Here is a 21501-nt window from a genome sequence, read left to right on the forward strand (position 1 = left end):
GGAAGTTGCTCGTGAGTTCCCAAAAACAAAACCGTGAGGGAATGGTAAGCCCAAAGCGGACAATATCGTGCTACGGTGGTTGCCCGGGCCCGGGAAGTGATCCGCCTCGGGTCGGGATGTGACAATTGGTATCAGAGCCTAACCCTGGTCGCGTGTGTGCCGACGAGGACGTCGGGCCCCTAAGGGGGGTGGATTGTAACATCCCACATCGCCCAGGGGAGTGATCCTTAAATGTATATTCCCATCCCTACCTAGCACGAGGCCTTTTGAGAGCTCACTGGCTTCGGGTTCCGTAGGAACTCTGAAGTTAAGCGAGAAGAGGGCTAGAGCAATCCCATGATGGGTGACCCACTGGGAAGTTGCTTATGAATTCCCAAAAACAAAACCGTGAGGGAATGGTAAGCCCAAAACGGACAATATCGTGCTACGGTGGTGGAGCAGGCCCGGGAAATGGTCTTGCTCGGGTCGGGATGTGACATCTTAAACTAAAACTAAAATGTACATAATGCATAATATATTGGAAAATAATGGAGAAAAATAACATAGGGGAGAAAAGTGATAAAACAACAAAGGAGGGGGAGAGAAGTGAAGAAAAATATTGGGCTTATGCACATGGTCTTCTTGGAAAAATGTCCTATTTATATAAAAATAATAATAAAAAAATAATTTATATTAAAAGCGGTTCGGTCCGATTCCTTCGGTTCTTAATATTTCCAAACCGGAACTGAAACTGTTTGAAATGGTTTGGTTCGGTTTTTGTTCCGGTTTTGACTTTTTTGGTCAATGCGGTTTTTTACGTTTTTTTTTGTCATGGTTTGACGATTTTTATCCCCACCCCTACTAAAAGGAATCAGTCAGTGGACAGAAGCTTAACACCCAAGCGTCTAGGAGGGGAAACCATTTTTTTTTAAATTTAATTATATTTGTTATATAATATAAATAGATGTCTACCTATATTTAAAAAAGTTACATAATTAGAACACGTTGAAAATATTTAGAATAAGCATATAATGAGTGTTCATATATAGTTATTCAACAAATCTAATATTATAATGTATTGAAAAAATGAAATGCAAAATAAAAGTTATTTATTTTCTGTCTAAGTGAGAGCCGCAATTTAAGTGGGTTTAGGTAGGCTAGAAAGGTCTAGGCGTTCTTTCTTAATTTTCAAACACTTAAAAATTAATCAGGGCAGTGGGTCGCCTAGCGCCTAAAAAGGCGTTATGCGGAAATTTCTAGAACAAGGAACATTACGATTAAGTAATGTGGTGCGGTTTGGCAGGGCCGTCTCTGAGATTTCGGGGGTCTTGTGTGAAATTTATAAAAGGGGCCCTCTTTAAGATAGTTTTCAAAAAAAGTAGAACAATGTCTTGATTTTTGAAAACAATCACTTAAATCAAAACAAACTTTAGCACTCACTAATTGCAAGTTTACAAATGTCATTAATCATAAATAAAAAAGCTACAAACATAACATTTACTAAATAATCAAAAGCAGTTCAATCTTAAACAACCAAATATGGATAAAAACTTCAAAACTCTAACTTTATAATTTCACTTGAATATATGACATTATTCTATAATAAAATTGAAAAACCATAGTTTTTTGGGGTGTTATTATTGACAATTAGAATTAGGGGTGGGAAAACGGGTAGAGGACCCACAGGTTTAGGTGGGGCGGGGCGGGGCAGGTCCAAATCTTCAGACCCACGGGCCCCAAACCGGCCTATTTCTATTTGAATGAATGGATGGCCCATTCCTATAATGAATATAATCAAAATTGGGCATGTTTCTCTCTCATTTCGAAACCTTTCCAGGCTTCCAGAGTCTTCTCCCTTCTTCGATTGCAAATCGAAACCCACCAAGTTTAGCAAACTTCTTCACGTCTCTCATTTCTCTCTCACCCCTTTCTCTCTCACTCTCTCTCTCTCACCCCTAATTCGAACATCACTAAACTTCTTCACGTCCCCGACATCATGACGCCCCAGCAACCTCGATTATCCTTCTCGAGTCCTGATGACATCCCAGACTTAGAGAACCCAAGCACCCCACCACCCATCTTCTAGATTTGTCATATCTCTCGCAACTTCTGCAACGCAGTCTTGCGATGCACTCAGTGTCACAGGTAAAAACCAAACCCCCATTTTCTTCTCTACTTGTTTTCGGATATCTTGGGAACCATCATATTTATCATATTTTTTCAATTTTTATTACATATTTTAATCATATCTGTTTTTCTCTTTAATCCTTTTTTTCCCCTTTATTTTTTTTATCAAATTTTGTTTTAAAATTAATTGAATTAAACTTGTATTTGTTCATGCGAGATGTGGATGGATATGTGGAATTATTATGGGGTAATAAGAATTCAAAGGGTTTTGAGTATTGGCTTTTTTTGTTTCAGATATTTCTTAGTATCCTTCGCTTTAAACTGGCATATATGTACTTTAGTGAAGCAAAAGCTAAGTTCTTGAATGGATTGAACTAATTTGTTTCTTTGATGGATCTAATACTAGTAATTATTAGTAGTGTTTGCCTTTGCCGCCATTGTTCTATGTTTTTAATTCAAAAACACCTACCAAGTGATAGATCATAGATTTGCGTTTGCTGCTATTTTGTTTAGTGATTTGCATCTCATGAAATCCTGAACATTTGGACTGTACATGTGTTTGGAAACTCAGAACAACTTGTGAAACTCGTATTTGCGAAACAATTATTGAATGACAATAATTATCTTGGCACCATAAGTTAGGTTAGAATTTGTTCTCTTATCACTAACTTTGAAAAATAAGTTCAATTGGTTTTGTAATGGACGAGGAAGTTGGTTAACAAGGGTTGGTTTCTACTATAAAGAGAAGAATCTAGCCAAATTAACTACCAAACTTGGGGTTTATTACTGTTAAAGTTTCAGAGAGATTGGCCGTAATCCACCATTAATCGCATTGATACTGTCTACACTTAACTACCCATGCAATTATTAGATGTGGTTTTTATGCAAAAAGCTCAATACAATGAAACCATTTGATATAAGCTATGATTTATTTTGTAAGATGACTGATGTGAGATTGTTTACTTTATTCAACTATTACTGATAGGATAATCTTGAAGAAGTTAAAGTGTTTTTTTTTTTTTTTTTTAATCGAGAAGACATAGAATTTTATTAAATGGGAAACGATCCAATATAAGTTGCAACAAACAGCCTAATAAAAATTGGGGATAACCAAGAAGCCCATTCCACAATAAGATAAAAACATAAAAAGAAAATTATAACCCTAATCTCTATCCAACATAATGATGCCACCGTTGCAATCACTTCGCCGACAGCTAGAAAAGCAGTTGCCCTAAGAAAACAAACTCTGTGTTGAATTCAACGAAGGTATCGCAAACACAAAACTTTTCAACCCACAACAAGGAAGTATCCCCAACCATATGTCTCCACTGAAACCACCGCATTGGAGAAGAGCCACAAGATTACCACCATCACATGCCTCAGCGAGTAGAACAAAAAATCAAAACAAAAAGGAAGGGGGTCGGGCTAAGGGGGCATCTAAAACACCCTCACTTTGGGCAAAGCCGTATCATGCTTGGCCTTGATTTTTCGACATTCCAGTCGGGTGCGGAGCCGCGAAGGGATATAGATTTGTGGGCAAAACAAGCAAGACTCAATTGGCTTTGAGCAAAAACTAAGGAAGGGGATGGAATGAGAGAATCAAGAGCAAATAAACAAGATGAAAGGGGAGGGGTGTTGGGGGTTGAAGGAGGTGGTTGTAGGATGGGGATTAGGGTTGTCAAGGGCAAAATACCGTGAAAAACGCTAGGAAACGGTGAATGACGCCGGGAAGAAAAGCTGTGACCTCATAGTTCGATAATCATAGGCAGCAGAAGGACAAGACACAAACATAATTACTAGAGATGAGAAGGAAAAAGGGGAAGAGCAAGGGGGTTGTCGCTGACCCCAACCAAAAGAAGGAGTCGACGGTGAAAAGCATGGGTTTTTTGGGGGTTCTGTGCGAGAGAAAAAAGGAATTTTAGTGGGATGAGAGGTTGAAAAGTTTGATTAAAAAATAAAAAATAAAAAAAGAGGTTGAAAAGTTAGTTAAATGGTTTGTGAAAGATTTGGTGAGACTAACTTCAAACAATGGCTTGTTCAATACTATGGACATAGGTAGTGATAGGACATAGATGTTTCACTAATATTTAAGCCTACTACTGACTGGCTTGTCTTCAATATAAATCAAGTTTTCGAGTCTAATTTGCAATATCTGTCAAAAGAAAATAATAAATGGTATTAATGTTCTTCACTTATATTTAAGAAAGACGGACAAACAACTTAAGTAATATGTCAAGATGTGAGAGAGACCGATGCACAGTCCAACATCGAAGTTCTATATAAAAGGATTCAATGCTATTAGTAGTCGAACAGCTCTATATTGTACATGTTTTCGATATATATTTTACATTTTTCAACATGCATTTTGGACTCCCTCGTTTTTTCTTTTTAATTTATGAATGATTTCACTACTAATTTTTGAATGATTTCACTACTAATTTTTTTCCCATCTTAGAATACGGGTGGGTGGGTTGTCACGGCTTCACATTTTGACTTTTAAGTCAGTGACGATGTCATCCTTTGAGAAAGCTTTAAATGTCTCTTTGGTGGTTCACTCAGTCCTTTGTTTACTTGGGCGGGCTTCTTGTGGTGGAGGTAACTCAAAGACGTTTGCATGACAATTTGCCGCCTATAACGCAATTTCAGCTTGCTGTGGTGGAAGAACCGCATGCAGATTAGGGTTTTAAAGCCTTCGAATTTTCGGTATTTTCATGGAGGGCAAGGGGAGAAGCCGTCGGAGCTGGATTATGTGTGGAAATTTTTCAGGTCGACGGGCCGAGGGCCCACTCCAACAACACCGATATTGTCCCCACTTAACCCACTTGCACAATCCTCAAGTGTGGGGTTTTATCACAAAAGGCCTCAGTGTTAATTAGAGAGGGGTCACGCGGGGCCAATGGAGACCCACCCAATCACGTGGCAGTACGGGCCCGTCCCCTGGCTCTGACAATATGGGGAGTAGCCCAAGACCATATAAGCACATAGCAAACCTTGTCCCTCACCGATGTGGGACAACTCTCAACACGCCCCCGCACGTGTGGCGGATTTTCAAGCCTACACGTGGACAACAACTGGGTGACGTGGAGCGCGTGTGGCCGTTTGGCTTCACACGAGGACAACCCGCTCTGATACCATGTGGAAAATTTTCAGGTCGACGGGCCGAGGGCCCACTCCAACAACACCGATATTGTCCCCACTTAACCACTTGCACAATCCTCAAGTGTGGGGTTTTATCACAAAAGACCTCAGTGTTAATTAGAGAGGGGTATTTCTATTTAAAGCACTCTTCTCTTCTCCATCTGTCCGATGTGGGACTGGGGGTTCCAACATTATGTGAGCTGTTGAAGAAGTTTGGGCATAAATAAAGACGCTCTGGTGTCTGTCTTGTGCAGCAAGAATCCGGAGAATGCAATACAGAAATGTGTCACCCTATACAGCAATACTGAAGCAAACACGACCGTAAAAAACTAAAAACACGTCGCTCAGATTACAAGTCCAATTGTTTTTTCGGCCAGAGATTTCAAGTCCAATCTTAAACCTGAAATTTAACATTGCTCAGCTACAGAGAGGAAATTAAGAACAAATTACTAACCTGAAAAACGAAGATGTTGCACACAAAGGTTCCAAAATTTTTTACGCATGGACGCATCTGGATAATATCCCAAACCTCCCAGATTTGTTGAAGCAAAATGTGTCTTTCTAATCATAAACCGCAACTCCGAGAGAAGAACACAAACCTTGAGCACAGCATATATTTCGTTAGACCAGAACTCAGTTTTCCATAAATATTCAATCCAATACAAGTTATATAGCTAGTACGATTTTATTGAGATACGAAAAACTGAAGTAAAAAGGCTTACCCGACAAGCTAGCTGATTAGCACGATCACCCTCCAGTTCAGGAGGGCTGTTAAGAAAGGAGTCTAGTTGCTCTGCAAGGATTTTGCGCTAAGAGAGTAGACAAAGATGCTTCAGATACAGTCTCAGTAGTGATGATCGACTGCAGAGACCATTATTTTACATATGGGTATAAGCATTATTTTAGAGAGTTGCTAGACCCACTCATTGTTCTATTTCCCCACCTACCATAAAAAGTGAAAATTTGAAATTATATTTCGCCAATCACTGTTATTCCTAAAAAATTGAAATGCTATTTTCCCATCGACGATAATTTACCAGCAAATAAACGACTCTCCAAGTGCTATGCTCATGTTTGATTTTGTACTCCAGTAACTATCATCAGTTGCTAGCTTGTTACTCTTTAATTGGAAAAGGCATCCACACTTTGTCGATCCAAAATTTCTTCTGTCCATATTCTTTGTCTTTTTGCTTATGTATTGTTTGTTTCTTTCACAACCAAATGCAAGTCTAAGGCTCATGTTACCTCTTCGTGCTAACCTGTTATTATGTATCTTTTTAGTGTCCTTATTGGTTATTTTACAAATGAGCAAAGTTGTATTAAAAAATTCATTAAAAACAGGTGAGAATAACAATAATCTTATTTCATATTAAATAGAGACAAAAAATTATGCGTGAACAAAATACTAATAAAAATATGTACGTAATGGAAGGCTTTATAAATATTGGAAACGATTTTCTTCCACCCCAAACACGCCCAACACTAGAAAATCTAACATGCCCTTCAAATGCCGACCGTTGAGAACCTTTTCCCGGGAAAACAACATCCAACGGAATTTCAATTTAAAATTCCAAACCCAACCCAGAAACCATCACTCCCCCAATCCGATTTCACACAAAGCCCTCTCTTACCTTTCCAAATTTCACAACTGCCAGAGCCCAAGGAACGCAAAGCCCGAAACTTTCACCAAGAATTCTCAATTTTACTTTCTGGGTAGGAATAAGACTTTCGTCCACTCTGTTGCAGATGCTGAAGAAAATGAGCGGTTTGGGGAAGACCCAGATGATCGAACGGCTGTATTAATTCAAAACATCCTCAAGTTTCGAAGGGACAAGCCGGCCGAGGAGATTGAGTGGGCGCTCGACCGATGTGGGTTTGTGCGGACAGATTGTTTGGTTTTGGATGTGCTGCGGAGGCATCGGTCTGACTGGAAACCCGCGTATGCGTTCTTCAATTGGGTTTGTAAAGGTGGAGGAGGAAGTGGGTATTTGCCCGGGTCGGATTGTTACAATGGGATTCTTGACATTCTTGGCAAAATGCGGGCTTTTGATGAAGTCTACCAAATGCTCGACGAAATGCGCAAGAGAGAGGGACTTATCAATGAAGGAACGTATGAGATTTTGCTCAATAGGTATGCGGCTGCACATAGGGTGGAGGAAGCAATTGATGTGTTTTATAAGAGGAAAGAGTTCGGTCTCGAGCTTGATTTGGTTGCTTTTCAGAAGCTTATGATGTGGTTATGCCGGTATAAGCATGTAGAAGCTGCAGAAACTTTGTTTAATGTGAAGGGGAAAGAGTTTGGGAAGGATATAAAGACGTGGAATATCATTCTTAATGGATGGTGTGTACGAGCGAATGTACGCGAGGCAAAAAGGTTTTGGAAAGATATAATCGCGTCTAATTGCAAGCCGGATCAGTTTACGTATGGGACTTTTATAAATGCACTGACCAAGAAGGGAAAGTTGGGTACGGCACTCAAGTTATTTCAAGCAATGTGGGATCAGGGTTGCAACCCAGACGTGGTGACATGCAATTGCATAATCGATGCCCTTTGTTTCAAGAAGAGGATTCCTCATGCCTTGGAAGTATTTAAGGAAATGAATGTCCGAGGATGTCTCCCAAATGCAGCAACATACAACTCACTAATTAAGCACCTATGCAAAATACAGCGTATGGAGAAGGTTTACGAGCTTTTGGAAGAAATGGAACAGAGGAAGGGTAGTTGTCTGCCCAATGAAGTAACTTTCAATTACTTGCTTAAGTCGTCGAAGAAACCAGAGGAAATTCCTGGCCTGCTGGAGAGGCTGCAGAAAAATGGATGCAAGATGACTGGTGACACATACAATTTGCTGTTGAAGTTGTATATGGAGTGGGATTGTCAGGAAAGAGTGAGATATACATGGGATGAGATGGAGAAAAATGGGTTGGGACCTGACCGACGATCTTATACCATTATGATTCATGGGTTCCATGATAAGAGAAGGATCAAGGAAACTTTGCGCTATTTCCGTGAGATGACTTCAAAGGGGATGATACCAGAACCAAGGACCGAAATATTGATGGATTCTATGAATGTCCAGTCAAAAAAGGAGGGTGGACAAGTGGAAAAGCAAGCGGAGGAAAATGACAGTTTGACATGGCCTTTGAGTACAGAAGTTTGAGAAAAAAGGGAGCAAGGTAAAGCTTTGTTTCTAGTTTTTGGTTTACTTGAACTAAAAAATGCACTCTTTTGAATAACAGCGAAGTACTTTCTCGTGTTCTTTATAGGTTGAACTTGACATCAGTGTCTTTGTGGAACAATTCTTGAAAACGGAAATGGAATTGTGTGCATTGTTGGGACCATGAATGATAAAGTTGCCAAATTCATACGTGCAGGTGCAACACTACGAACGAACTGGAGTAGAAGTGAAAGAGAATTATTAGAGATAACTTGAGACAGGGCAAAAGCATATTGTTAAATTACTTTTGCATTGAAAAGTTGCCTTAGAACTGAAGTTGCAACCGTAGAGAAACTTCCACATAGAAATTAAGTCCAATATTTGCCAGTTTAAAGGTTGTGTCTGATTTTCGGAACTTGCTAGCATTATCGAGTGTTGAGTCAACATAACTGTTAAGAGTCAAAGTCTTGAGTCTGCCTATCTGCGCTGCCTATGTGCAGATTAAACAAAGCCCTGGTTATCATCAGTCGCATAGTCTCTAGTCTACATATGATCAAAACTCTAGTTCTATATGTAATGTATTAGAATTATAAGTTAATGGTTTTGCTGTTAAGCAATCAAAGATTCGATCAAGGCTATTAATTGTCGAAATTCTGACTGTTATTGCTGTTGAGAAATCATGAGCCTGTAAATTGTCGAAATTTTTACGGTTGTAGAGATGTAAACCATGCTTTTCCTCTCTCTCCTACTGAATCGGAGACTTCCTAATCCCCTTACTCCATAGAGCCTTTGCAGCATTACTTCTATGATGTTAGGAGCACTCCCACACCCGACACAAATAGTTTTACCCCACGACAGCGGAAGCAGATTCAAAGGTTGAATCCGTCTTGTCAAAGCTCTTCCTCCTCTGTTACAGGTATTTGGTCAACCTTATGCTTACATAGTTTTTGGTTTTGACTTTCAGGAGTTAGTTTGAAATTGTATGAAACAGAAATTCTGTAGAATCACTTAAAGTTGAATTAGAAAATGAACATGGCTTAAAGATGTAATGGTTGAAACTAGATTTGGTGGGATGCGCCAGCCCGAGCAATAGTGCAACGCTTGGGCGACGCTCAAGAGTCCTATTAGCAAGCTAATGTAACGGACTCTCTCCCTAAAAAAATTAATTTAATATCGTGTGAACCATTGGTTCACGTATCAGATATTAAACTGATAAGAACAGATACTACACTTGATCTTAGCCAAAAGGCCGAGAAAGGTATGCTTGATATTGTGTTGTAAGACCCTATTTATTTTGTGTCTTCTCTTTTGCCCTTTCTTGCTGTGGCCGGTGTGGGACTGAAAGATTTGCAAGTTGACAAAAGGAGGCTAAATTGCATGCTATTCGAAGGGTGCCTTTCATTGTTAATACCCATGTTACTTCCACTTCCACAATCATTAAAAATAAAAACAAAAATTGCTCAAAATTCATTAGGACCGTGCCATTCAAAGTCTTTTGTTTCAGTGATAACATAAGCAAACATACACCAAAACCCTAATAAGATTGTCGAATTAAATTGGAGTGCTGCTGATGCCATTCACTAGTTCTATTTTCCAACGCCACCTTATATTCCCACCTATCGCTAAAAGTTAAAAAATGAAAATACTATTTTCTCACCCGCCCAGATTCCTAAAATAACTTTGATGTATCTTTCTTTAATATGAAACAAAAAACTGAAGGAGAACTCAAAGAACCCAGCATCCGTATCCACCTACCCGTCGTGGTGACAACAAATAACCCCCTCCTCTTCTCTTCTAATCCTTGGATTGTTCATTTTATTCTAATGCAAAAAAGTGATTGTCGGATGATCGGAATTGAGTTAAGGAGCACGTTAAGGTGAGGTACGTCTTTGGAGTTCGTCTCAAGATTATGAACTAGTGATTTTCCACCCACATGTTGGGGTGAGATGTGCCCTACTAACACACGAATTTAAGGTGTGCTTAATCTGACGTCTGACATCGACATTAGGTAATTGATGCTAACCAACAATATTGGACGGCATCTTAAAACGTTTCTTAACATGAATATACAGAAGGGTTTGAATTTACGATCTGATATTCATTATCGCGAGTTTGATGAAGACCTTGTTTTACTTGAGGCTGAAGTATGCTTGGCATGTTAGAAAGAAGTGGCATAAAACCGTAAAAGATTTAACTAGTTTTGGTGGGATGCGCCAACCCGAGCAGTAGTGCAGCACTTGGGCGACTTCTTTCTAACGAGGAGGAGGAGAAGGATCGTCACGGCTCCTACTTTCAGAAATTTCAAACCTACCAATCAATCCGTAATTTGCAACTTTATGTATGTTGGGGAAATTATATCTTTAGTAGAGAGTCTGACATGTTATATTGTTAGTCCAACGTAGACTACTAATCGAGTTGAATCTTGTTTGAACGCGTAGGAAGCGAGCACATGGTCATGTGTTATGGAAGTAGTTAAAAAAGTGCAGGATTTTTGGGAGAGTATCACCAATGTGTCGACACACCTGAACCTCTTGTGGACGAGGGAATTTATGAGTAGAGTTTCAGGTAGCTACTGGCAAACGTACGAAACAGAAATAGATCGATCGAGTTCTCTCCAACCGGTGGAGGCATAGTTCTTGGGAAAGCGTAGTAGGGGAAGGTGGGGGCTGTCGTCGCTTGATAGGGGCAGAAACCAGGGACACGGGAGCTATTTGTGTAGGGTGTGTCGATTGCCTTCCACCCCAACATGGAACATCTCTTCTTTGTTCTTAACCAAGAAAAACCTCTCCCATTTGTTGACTCGCTCTACAAAATCGGCATTAGTGTCACTGAAATCCTACACAGAGTTGAACATGGCTAACCTCTAGTAGAAAACGGCAAGCCAAATATCGGCATTACCGCACAATCACACACTCCCGACCCATCCTTTCTAGCTGAACTCTTCCATAGCATTTTCCCATTCATTGGGAAACATATTTTTCATGAGCCACAGAGTAACTTAAACAACAGTCTGGAGTCTTGTAGATAACTCAAACCCAAAATCTATTCGGCACATCCGCATTTTTGACAGTTAAGTATACAAATTTGGCGAACTAGAAGAAAAATGAATACGGTTAATCATGTACCATACAAAGGAGAGGTGCATACATTCAAAGGACAAATGCTACACATTACAACGGCAAAATAGTAAACGACTGACCCAACAAAGGAATTTTATCAGGCACTAGCAGTCTCTGTCGTTGGGGTGTACCAGCCGTGGTGGATCTCAACAGCCTTCTTTCTTCTAGCCAGTCGAGACTTTCTCCGTGCTCCAGTATTCCTGTGCAGAGTTCCCACCTTAACTGCTTTGTCAATGATGGAGTATGCCTCTCCAATGAGCTTCTCAATAGAAAGGACCTCTTCGGGTGCAGCATCTGGCTTCTTCTTCAACCCATCCAGAGCTTCCAAAACCTGGTAAAGGTAGCCAAGAATTAATCAATAGCAGGTAAACATGCCAACAGTGTCTTTCAAATTTTATCTTCTCCATTACTTTCCAGCAAAAAGAAAATAATTAGGAAACTACACGGTTTTAATAACAGAAACAGAGATCACTTCAGAACCCGTTGGGATAAAAATAGCATCACACTGCTGGATAAAACACAAATGTTTGTGGCTACCAATACAATATGTGGAAATATATATACCAGCCCAAGCATCCTTACAGTATATAAGCACATAACTAACATTTTTCTCTGACTTTACCATATGTTTTTTAAAAGATGATGCTCCAAAGCACTAAGCAAAATAATTTCTCCAGCACAACTTGCACCCACACCAATCCAATACTTTATCTTCGTACAATTGTCTGACGATCGCATAAAAAAATGCTCTTAAAGACAAACATGTAGATCGAGAAGTAAAGGTGTTACTATTAGTATTGCAGTGCAATCCATGAACCATCCATTTCTGCAGTAAAATGTCCTCAACTTAGAACCAGTAGAATTTAGCCAACCAAATAATGAAACCCGATGCAGAATTTGGTGGATAACCTCGATTATGAGAGCAATTTAGACACTGATATGGTTCCTCAATTCAGATGAGAATCCAAGGCACCAAACATGGTCACAAGAAACAAAACCCAAACAATGCAAGACGACTACTTTCGTCAACCCGAAAACAATCAGAATAAACTTATTTTTTACATACAATGCAAACCGAAAGAAGCAAAACCCCTCGGTTAAAATAAAATTAGCTTGCCGAAAAGAGAAGTACCTTCTTCATCCGGGTTTTGATTTCGGATTTGCGGGATTTGTTGTAAATCCTCCTCTTTTCGGCCTGCCGAGCTCTCTTCACAGCAGAGTCGGGCTTCTTCGTGGTGACCTCACAAACAATGGAATGTCGAACCGGCCTCTGAAGTGGACTCACAGCCAGATACCCTGAAAATAGCCAAGAGAAAGATGTAGTTTTTCTCTTTTGATTTAACATTGTGCTCTGTATGGTTACTGATAAATCGATGACATGATACAAAAAACCAAAATTTTACACCAAAAATGGAAAAATCTTCCACCCAATAACACGACTGGGATTTTTACAGCTGGGTTCCAAAACCCAATATTTGAAATAAGAAAAGTTTCAAAATTTTCAAAACTCCAAGAAGAAAAATGCAGTAAATTCAAGAGAGAGAGAGAGAGAGAGAGAGATTTGATTACCTTTGGAGAAGAAATTGGGAGAAAGGGTAGCCGAGAAACTGAGGGAAGTTGTGGAATGAGTAGTGGCAGAGGAAGTAGAAGGGCCATTGAGTGAAAGCTTGCTGAATCTGGAAGGGATGGATAGGCATGTAGTTAGGCAATGAATTCCAGCTGACATCTCTCTCGCTCTCTGAAATTGTTTGAAGCTCCGTCTGTAGAGTGTCGAAGAGAATCAGAGATGGTGCTTCCTCTTCCTCTGAATTTTATCCACTGCGGATATGAAATTCCTATCTTGACCTGCGGCGGAGTTGAGTGTATGGAATTACTCTTCTGCCCCTCATAATTTTTTAAATTTTATTTTATTATTATTATTTTTTTATTTATAAATATTTGCTGATTTTGAAGTTGTAAAAATTTCTAACGTAATTTTTTTGTTGATTAGATTAGAATGCTTCCACGATTTTATACGTTTAACGGATATTTTCAATGATAAAGATATATTTATCGATATTTCTCTAGATAAAACGAAATTTAAATCCTTTGTTGTGCGCTAGTTTCATTACAATTGATTTATCTACCTTTAAACTGGAATTAGTTGAGAAACTTGAGAGAATTCTCTTTGATGCTATATGGAATTCCAAATTCCGCTCTAGCTTTACGTATTTAAGTTCTGAATTCACAGTTAAACATACTTCCACCGTTAATCTGAACAAACTTTTGTATGCAACATGTGGGAATAGTAAACTCATAAGCTGAACACGGTGGCTGGTGTTACTCTCGAATCGGTCCTCCGTCACCACCACCGGCTGAGCTTCAAGTTGCTTCCTAGCAAGGTACGGACCCATTTCAACAGCGTCGTGCAACTGCACACAGAAAGGAATGAACAGAGAAGATACGTAAGATGGTAACATAGGCATTCACGATTGATTCCTTTGTTTAAGACAAAATAGTGAAGACAACCTAAAAGGGTGACCTCAAGCCAACAAGGCTTCCTGCTTTGCGAGGGAGGTTAACATTTTCAGTTTTTTGTCCCACAACTTTTCCCTTCAATGGTTTTCAACTCACCCACACCACATAGACCAGACAATTCACACAAATACATATATGATGGCAACTGAGTGACTATCGACCAGTGTGTATGGATCGAACAAAATTAAAGAAATGATCTGTACACCAGCGTGTACGCTTAGGTCCAACCGTTTTAATTATTCCGTGATGTAATCAAGGATCCCCCAAAACTCTCCCACTCTAAGAAAAATAAAAATGAAGGAAGGTTATGTACAATAGAACTAACCTTCGCCGCTATCCCAGAAAGAGATTGGTCGCTGGCAAGTTTGCTTGTCATGTTAAAAGCGATGTGGATTGCCTTGCAGCAATTATATCTGGCTTCCATAGCTGAACAATAATTTTCATTCACATGAAAATAGATAAGATTCAAATAATTAAAGCCAGTTGAAAATTCAGAACCCGAAATAAGAAAAGAGAGTAGTCATTTGTCCGAGTCCAAGAAAAAAAATTCAGAAACCAGAGGAAAGCATATTAAGGGTTTGCCAAATTCTGAAATGTGCAACCAAACTTCAATTTAGAGGGAAAAGCAAATAATTTAGCGTTATCATATAGCAGGAGAAAATCAGAGAGAACGTTTTAACAAAGGTCATGCGATGGTTCTATAGAACGCCTTTTGTCTATTCACTCTCTAGTCTCTAGTCAAATGGACTATTAGAAATTCATTTGAGAACCAATCCTAGATAACATATTAGCCCATGCAAGATAATAAGTATTGGTTTTATCATTAAAATACACAAAATTGAGCACCGAAAGAATGTATCATGTAGTTAGGGTACCACTGGAAAGAATAACTGTTATAAATTGTACGAAAAGTATAAACCAATTCCATGTAGTTAATTCTGTATATTTATAAACTTGCAACGTAATAAATTGAATGATTACAGAGAAAAAGTGAAACACACCTAGTTTAGTGGTTTCAGTAATTGGATCAGTCACTATGTTTGTTATCTCTTGCTTTGAGCAAATCTCCATCAGGCACCATGGGCGAGCCACCAATCCAGACAGCATTCTATATCCCTGAATCATCCACATTTAATAACCACCATAAATAGTAAATACCAAAAATATATACAATTACAAGTATTAGCATCAGATGCTGTATCAGATGTAGTAACAATATAAATTTTTATATCTTAATTTCTCCTATATGCCTACAGAAGTAACATCAAACTTTCAATTATAATTTACTTTACACATTGTTCTTTACCACAGGATCAAAGCATAGCGCTTTGGTCACCGACAAACGAACACTTCCAAAGGTGATTCACAATATAAAAGGAAGCGTGTTATCAAAAGCAATTAGTAATTACAGCAACGAATACCATAAAAACATATATTCAGTCTATTCAAGTATCATATTTGCAGATGGAAAAATATAACACATCTAAGGGGCAAAACCAAACTAAACGGAGAAAATAATTCGCATGTTACATAAACTGCAAATTTTCAATTATATACAGGTCCAAAAAAGTATTCAACAGTCACACCACCAAAAAATCCACAATTCAAGATTTTATTAGAAGTCTTACTGCTAAACGAATTTCCGAATCCTGTTTGAGAACTGATAGGAAAAGATCCTGCCAACTGCATCAACAACTAAGTAAAACTTCCACACATTTTAAAGACTTAAATGAAGAATGACAAGCACGCTGAAAGACAAATGATTCGTAACAGAAATTGTTGGACTCATGCCAAAGGATGAAAATTCAGGCAGGCAACCTGCACCCACGTGCAAAATATTTGGAGGTTTATGAAACAATAAAATTAAGAAGGAAAAAGCTGCTCACAGATGGTGTCAGCTTTGAACTCTTAGATGCTGTTTCATAAATCAAGCGTCGAAGGCTTTCTTCTGCATCACTAGTCAGTATCATGCTGTTTGCAGATCGAATTTCCCCGGAAATGTTTCCAAGGGCATGTAAGGCAGCCTGTCTTTTCATCAAGAACCATTGAAGTAAGAATTTGAATGTAAACTACAACAGATACTATCTTTTTTATCATCAACAAGTATTTGGAATCTTGGACAGATCACAAACACAGTTGTCAGTCAATTACTAGGAAACATCTTATATCCCATGGTCAGAATCCAAACTATTCATATTTTTATTGGCAAAACCAATATTCCAATGGATGCAATCAAAGAATAAAGTTGCTTTGGGATCCATGAATGTAGTTCTTAGGTGGGGTCAACACATAAGATCATCTATGTTTACGTACGTTATAGCAGGCATTGTAATCTCTCACCCGAAGGAAGGTACGTGTAATAATCTGTTATCCCTCTTACGTGATATGGCAACTAAGATGGGCTGGATAACAAAAGTCATTTAAATAAGGGTGTGATGGCTCCTAGGGACAATGGAACAAGGCTTGTAAGGATACTATATCAAGTGAACATAGTCAACAAGTTATGTGCCAATTAGTGTCTCTGACTTAGAAGCCTCCTCCGGTCAAACAAATGTCAGAGATTCTAGAAAACGCATCATAAGAGACTGCCTAGCATTCAGATTACCAAAAGCTATTTGATTATTCAAATCGATTAACTTTTGACTATGGCATTATTAATCCCTAATAAGTTTCGTTATAAAAAATTAAAAATACTCCCACACCTCGAAAGCTCAACTATCCCCAGTTTGATTATAGATGACAAGCTTCTACTACTGGGAGAAGCATACTCACGGCTCAGGATCTATTAAAAAAATTTCATGTACAAGTTCATTGTCAAAGTTAATTGTCAGACCATATTTATCACGTAACCCATCCATGTTATTTGGCATGGAAGGTGTATCTAGTTGGCTGCAACAGTTAGTGGATTTAGAAGCAAGGACATTGTAATACAGCATACTCAATAGTTCAAAAAATAGGAAATTGTAGCATAGCATACTCCTCATTTGTCATCAGCTTCCTTTACCTTTTGGAAAGGTGTATACCAAGACCATGCAAAACATGATGTCCTTGCAATGCCTAGTTTTTCTACTCCTATTTCTGTATTCCTTGCATGTACTTTTTTAACAAATAGACAGACGGAGACTAGTTAGTACCTAAAATAGGGAGTTAAAATAAGAAGATTATCTTATATCACTATATCTCTTTCCACGACCAAGGCAATGAGTGTTCTAATCCTTACTGTGAACTGTGACAGCATTTTAATCTTGGATCTTATAGTTCAGAGTTAGCTACTTACTAAAGAGTATGCGCGCACACACACACACAAACCCCTTGATACAGGAGAGGCTTCAGATTCAATCAAATTGGCAAATTAAAACATGATAAGGAACATAAAAAATTGTATTAAAAAAAACGCTGCGCTCCTTGAGTTGCTAAGATCATCCCAAAAAACCAGGTTGTAAATATTAATTTCTTGATGATGGTAGATATGTTTCACGCTATGAAAACCATTTCTCAAGCCTAGTGAAGGCACTGGCATACTTACATGACCCTATTTGACCGAGTGCTTCAAGAGCAGATTCACATTCATCTATTTCTTGAGTTTCGGATGAACTAAGTATCCTTTCTATGGCTGATAATACAGTTTTTAAGTCTGCAAAGTCAATATTAGTATCAAAATCAATTCATGACCGCTTTTTCATTTTTATGATCTTTGGTAAAGCAATTATATATTTTTTTTGAAGTAACAAATCTCAAAGTCTACCTTTTGAAATCATTTAAGACCGTCCCCAAAAGAGAATAAATAGTATGTGACAGAAGCTATATATATAATGCTACATGCTGGAATACTAAGTGATTTGAGTGGCATATCATGGTCCAAGATATTATGTTAGCGCTCTCTTTCAAACCTAATGGGAAAATTGGGGTCCAAGTGCAACTGGAGATTTGGAGGTAGCTTTGATTCTTTGGATAAATGTAAGCAAGCAAGCAAGCTAGCCAAAAACCAAAAACAAATTAAGGGTGTCCACTAAAGAAGACTATTTTCTTCTTTTTCTCTGGGTCCGAAAATGGGATGACAAGTGCCGCTGCACTAAAATTAAGAATGATATCTGTCCTCGAAATACAGGTAAAAAAAGCTACCAAATGAGCCAGAAATAATGCAGGCACTAGACTACAGGGCTTCTAAATGCAGGATGAAAGGTAAAAACAATGGCTTTATAATACTCTGAACGATGCAAGTAGATATTATTCATCATATACAAGTTTCCAAGTCTGTAAGACCTACTCAATTCATCTGCAAGTATGTAATTCTCCTTGGACAGAATTCTTCCACTAATCATCATTGCCCTTGTTCTTAAAATTGACTCCATTGATTTGTTGCTACAAAAGTTATACAACCATATTTCTACAAGACTTTAGGCGATGTAGAGTACTCAAAATGAAACAGATAACAAAAAATGTTGCTTAAACACCTGATTATAGAACTAAGTAGTTGCAGAAGGGTGCTTGCAGACAAAAACTCTCTACCATGCTCGATCTCTGTCAACTTTATCATTTGCCACATACACAAGAACATCTCAATATAAGGTTTTTAAGCAAGGAAAAGAGTATCAAAAGAAAACAATACCAGAAATTTGGAATTCTCTATTGATTGGATTGTAAAAGAAAACAAATGAGAGAACTTAAGATGGATGCCATTCACTTGGAGATAATACATACAAATTATGGGCCACATTTCTCTTAAGCATTGTGTACTAAACATTGGTCCTGGAACAAAGTAGTGGACCTGATTTTTCATCTTCATACAATTTATGTATGCTTAGTTATTCTGCAGATCTGATTTTTGAGTTTTAATACAGAGCTTGTAGTAAATTATGATCAGTATATGGCACGAAATGGAGCACCAAAGGAGCTAATATGGAGAGCTGGAAAATAGATAGTTATGCAGATTGTGTGTGTGTGTGAGAGAGAGAGAGAGCAGTGTGCAGATGATCAATGGCCAACCTCATACAAAAGCTCCAAAATGCTCAAGGTTGAAGGGGTATCATTTGTGTTGTTGATTTCTGCCTCAAAAAGTCCAAGTAGATTTGACTTTTGAACTACTGATGCCACATTGGCGGAGACAGAGAATAGCTTCACTATCAAAGCCAGAACCCGGACCCGTCCCTGCAAAACATTAATATGATTTTTTTTTTTTTTAAACTAAGCAGAGAAAATCAGCAAATAATCTAGAATCAGAGACAGCACAGTAGCACACATGATACTTGGAAGTTTGCACAGAGATTGTAAATGCATAGAAAAACTTTTCATTCGACTGTCTAACATTGGTACATCTATACAAATGGATTAAACTATCCCTTTCTTACAACCACTTTAATGACATGCCTCTGATGCGCATGTCAACAACACAAATTAGTCAAGTATCACTACAGTGTTGTGTAACAGAAAAATGCGAAAGACCAGCATAGTTGATAACTAGTTTTCTTTTACAGTCCTTTCACTAAAATAAAGGCCAAATTTCAGGAAAGTTTAACTGTACATTTATAAATCACAAAAGTAGCAACCTACCACTGAAGAGCGTTGGTCTGCTAGAGCTCCAAGATGTGTAGCCTCTTTATTATTAGCTGGGAAAACAATATCCTACATATTGACAGTAAGAGATTTTCAGTAAGAGATTTTAATAAGCTATCACAAAGTAGGTATTCATTAAAACAACATTTGAGGAGATCAAAATTTAAACTCAGAGTATAGCACTAAATATGATGTCCATACTATGCCTTCAGGAGAACCAGCTATCTTCGCTATTGCATCCATTGCTAGAGTTGCAACTTTTTCATTGCCAAACACCAGAAGAAAAACATTATCATGAACTCCAAACATAAGGGCAAAAATGAAAACTAGAAAATAATTTACCCTAAAAAACAAGATAACTAAAATATAATTAAAAATCCAAGTATCGGTCTTCAACTTAAAATTTGATGAATGAGGCAATCAAACAAAAGAGGATATATAATGCGGTCAAGTATAAGGTGTGTTGCAGAAACGGAACCTTCATTCAAATTCTCGAGAAGGCAAGAAACCTGAAGATTGTTCTCATGACACCAGATTAAACTAGGCAATAGATTCGTCTGTTACTTGCATAAGTTTTTCAACTCCCCCAAAAAACAAATTGAATAATCCAAAACAAACAGATAAATTCTCTAATTAGGAACAAAACTACTCAACAATCTCAAATCAAAGCAAAAGATGCATAAGCAGTTTTTATACATACCGTTTTACAAGCTAAAGATTTGACTTCTTGAGACTCTGCCATCACACCAACTTGTATAAATGGCTGAACAAGAGCAAAAATAAATGTTTATGAATCTAGATAGACACATAATACGTACAAAAGCGGCTTTATTTCTGGAAGTTAATTGGGTTTATACTTTATACTTTATGCTATGGTATAACATCTTTCATTTGATTGAACCAGAGCAACATGTTCATCGAAAGAGCTTCCCCTATGGCATTCCAATACATCATAATACGAAATGCTTTAAAGTTTTATCAAAGAAAGACTACCTGAATTCTAACCAAATTCAGGACAACCCTTCTTTCATTTTTCACAAGAACACAAAAACACTCATCAGAAAAATGCAATCAGTTAGGACAACAAATGAAGGGGCATACCACGAACTGGGGGATGAGAGAAGCCCCATATTTCGTCTTGAACACCCTTTCCAAGACAGCAACCAACGTGCTTTCCAGACCGGGCACATCAACTTTGGTTTGCAAAGCACTGCAAGCGAGAAACAAAACAAAATCAATTCACACCAAGTTCAACTTTCATTAACAATGTCAGTGGAGACTTTCATCAAACAGTTGACATGCACACATTCCCATTACCAAAAACCGATACGAAAACGAAAGAAAACTGAAGTCGAGCACAAAAACTTGGAAAACAAGTTATGGGTATAAGCAGAAAAAAGGGGTTACTTGAGAATGACGGGAAGAAGGAAGCAATCGAGAAATTCCTTAGCTGATGCGTCGTTTTGAAAACCTGCAAAACACAGTGATATTTGTTAAAAAAAATAGCTTAGAAAAACTGGAAGGAAAGCGAGTGGCAGCGGTTTAGTGCTTACCGGGATAGCTTGCGAAATCGGAAGCAGCTTCGAGTAGCTGAGTTGGGTCGTCCACCGAGTACTCCTCCATAACTTACAGCACTAGCAGTCGCACTGAAACGCTGTGCGCGTCTCACAGAGAGAGAGAGAGAGAGAGAGAGAGAAGGGGACTACGAAATTAACATTAATTCGTTTCAGTCTGAGATATTGTGGACTGGGCCCAAAGACACCCATACAAGAGATATTTCACTACACGTTGATGGGCAAATTAACCCTCCTTCCCATGCAGATTCGGTACTGTATGAGGCGGTTCACTTTGGTCATCGGGGTCATTTATATATAAAAGCAAGCAAAGTCAGTGGCTCCAAAAAATGCATT

At 38.3% G+C, this 21501-nt stretch overlaps 3 protein-coding genes and 1 non-coding gene across 5 annotated transcripts; 1 reads left to right on the forward strand and 3 right to left on the reverse strand.

Annotated features, from left to right (window-relative positions):
- Window positions 1–6635: 6635 nt before the first annotated feature.
- On the forward strand, window positions 6636–9053 carry LOC137743712 (Tetratricopeptide repeat (TPR)-like superfamily protein). 2 transcript variants are annotated; one of them, XM_068483648.2, is made up of 2 exons: window positions 6636–8421; window positions 8620–9053. In XM_068483648.2, exon 1 carries the CDS (start codon window positions 6741–6743, stop codon window positions 8403–8405), a length of 1665 nt encoding a protein of 554 aa, XP_068339749.2. In that variant the 5' UTR covers window positions 6636–6740; the 3' UTR covers window positions 8406–8421; window positions 8620–9053. The 2 variants fall into 2 exon arrangements, with proteins under 2 accessions (XP_068339749.2, XP_068339748.2); XM_068483647.2 differs by having other exon boundaries at window positions 6637–8421; window positions 8512–9053.
- A 416-nt stretch (window positions 9054–9469) lies between these two features.
- Window positions 9470–9664, reverse strand: LOC137743939 (U2 spliceosomal RNA). Its single transcript, XR_011069549.2, has one exon. It is a non-coding gene; the product is annotated as a U2 spliceosomal RNA (small nuclear RNA).
- Window positions 9665–11427: 1763 nt separating this feature from the next.
- On the reverse strand, window positions 11428–13334 carry LOC137742209 (small ribosomal subunit protein bS20c). Its single transcript, XM_068482005.2, has 3 exons — window positions 13091–13334; window positions 12654–12817; window positions 11428–11852 (listed from the first exon to the last, which is right to left on the reverse strand). Exons 1-3 carry the CDS (start codon window positions 13245–13247, stop codon window positions 11619–11621), a joined length of 555 nt encoding a protein of 184 aa, XP_068338106.2. The 5' UTR covers window positions 13248–13334; the 3' UTR covers window positions 11428–11618.
- A 215-nt stretch (window positions 13335–13549) lies between these two features.
- On the reverse strand, window positions 13550–21421 carry LOC137742810 (uncharacterized). The gene is made up of 14 exons (XM_088679643.1): window positions 21145–21421; window positions 20999–21062; window positions 20693–20801; window positions 20292–20354; window positions 19999–20100; window positions 19793–19861; window positions 19589–19660; window positions 19025–19186; window positions 18493–18566; window positions 15925–16066; window positions 15667–15714; window positions 15040–15154; window positions 14364–14464; window positions 13550–13932 (listed from the first exon to the last, which is right to left on the reverse strand). Exons 1-14 carry the CDS (start codon window positions 21212–21214, stop codon window positions 13585–13587), a joined length of 1539 nt encoding a protein of 512 aa, XP_088535769.1. The 5' UTR covers window positions 21215–21421; the 3' UTR covers window positions 13550–13584.
- Between the last annotated feature and the right edge of the window lie 80 nt (window positions 21422–21501).

Source organism: Pyrus communis, chromosome 11 (assembly GCF_041283825.1).
Source record: "Pyrus communis isolate YQ-2024b chromosome 11, ASM4128382v1, whole genome shotgun sequence".
NCBI lineage: Eukaryota > Viridiplantae > Streptophyta > Magnoliopsida > Rosales > Rosaceae > Pyrus > Pyrus communis.

What these genes read in the sequence shown, in the direction of transcription:
- LOC137742810 (XM_088679643.1), bottom strand. Translation starts at nt 21,214, where the DNA reads ATGGAGGAGTACTCGGTGGACGACCCAACTCAGCTACTCGAAGCTGCT. An exon ending in TTTTGGAGCTTTTGTATGAG is followed by an intron (nt 18,567 to 19,024) that starts GTTGGCCATTGA and finishes CAAATGATAAAG; the next exon opens with TTGACAGAGATCGAGCATGG. An exon ending in CTACTTAGTTCTATAATCAG is followed by an intron (nt 16,067 to 18,492) that starts GTGTTTAAGCAA and finishes CTTGATGAAAAG; the next exon opens with ACAGGCTGCCTTACATGCCC.
- LOC137743712 (XM_068483648.2), top strand. Translation starts at nt 6,741, where the DNA reads ATGCCCTTCAAATGCCGACCGTTGAGAACCTTTTCCCGGGAAAACAAC.
- LOC137742209 (XM_068482005.2), bottom strand. Translation starts at nt 13,247, where the DNA reads ATGTCAGCTGGAATTCATTGCCTAACTACATGCCTATCCATCCCTTCC. An exon ending in TCCCAATTTCTTCTCCAAAG is followed by an intron (nt 12,818 to 13,090) that starts GTAATCAAATCT and finishes GGCTATTTTCAG; the next exon opens with GGTATCTGGCTGTGAGTCCA. An exon ending in TCAAAACCCGGATGAAGAAG is followed by an intron (nt 11,853 to 12,653) that starts GTACTTCTCTTT and finishes TACCTTTACCAG; the next exon opens with GTTTTGGAAGCTCTGGATGG.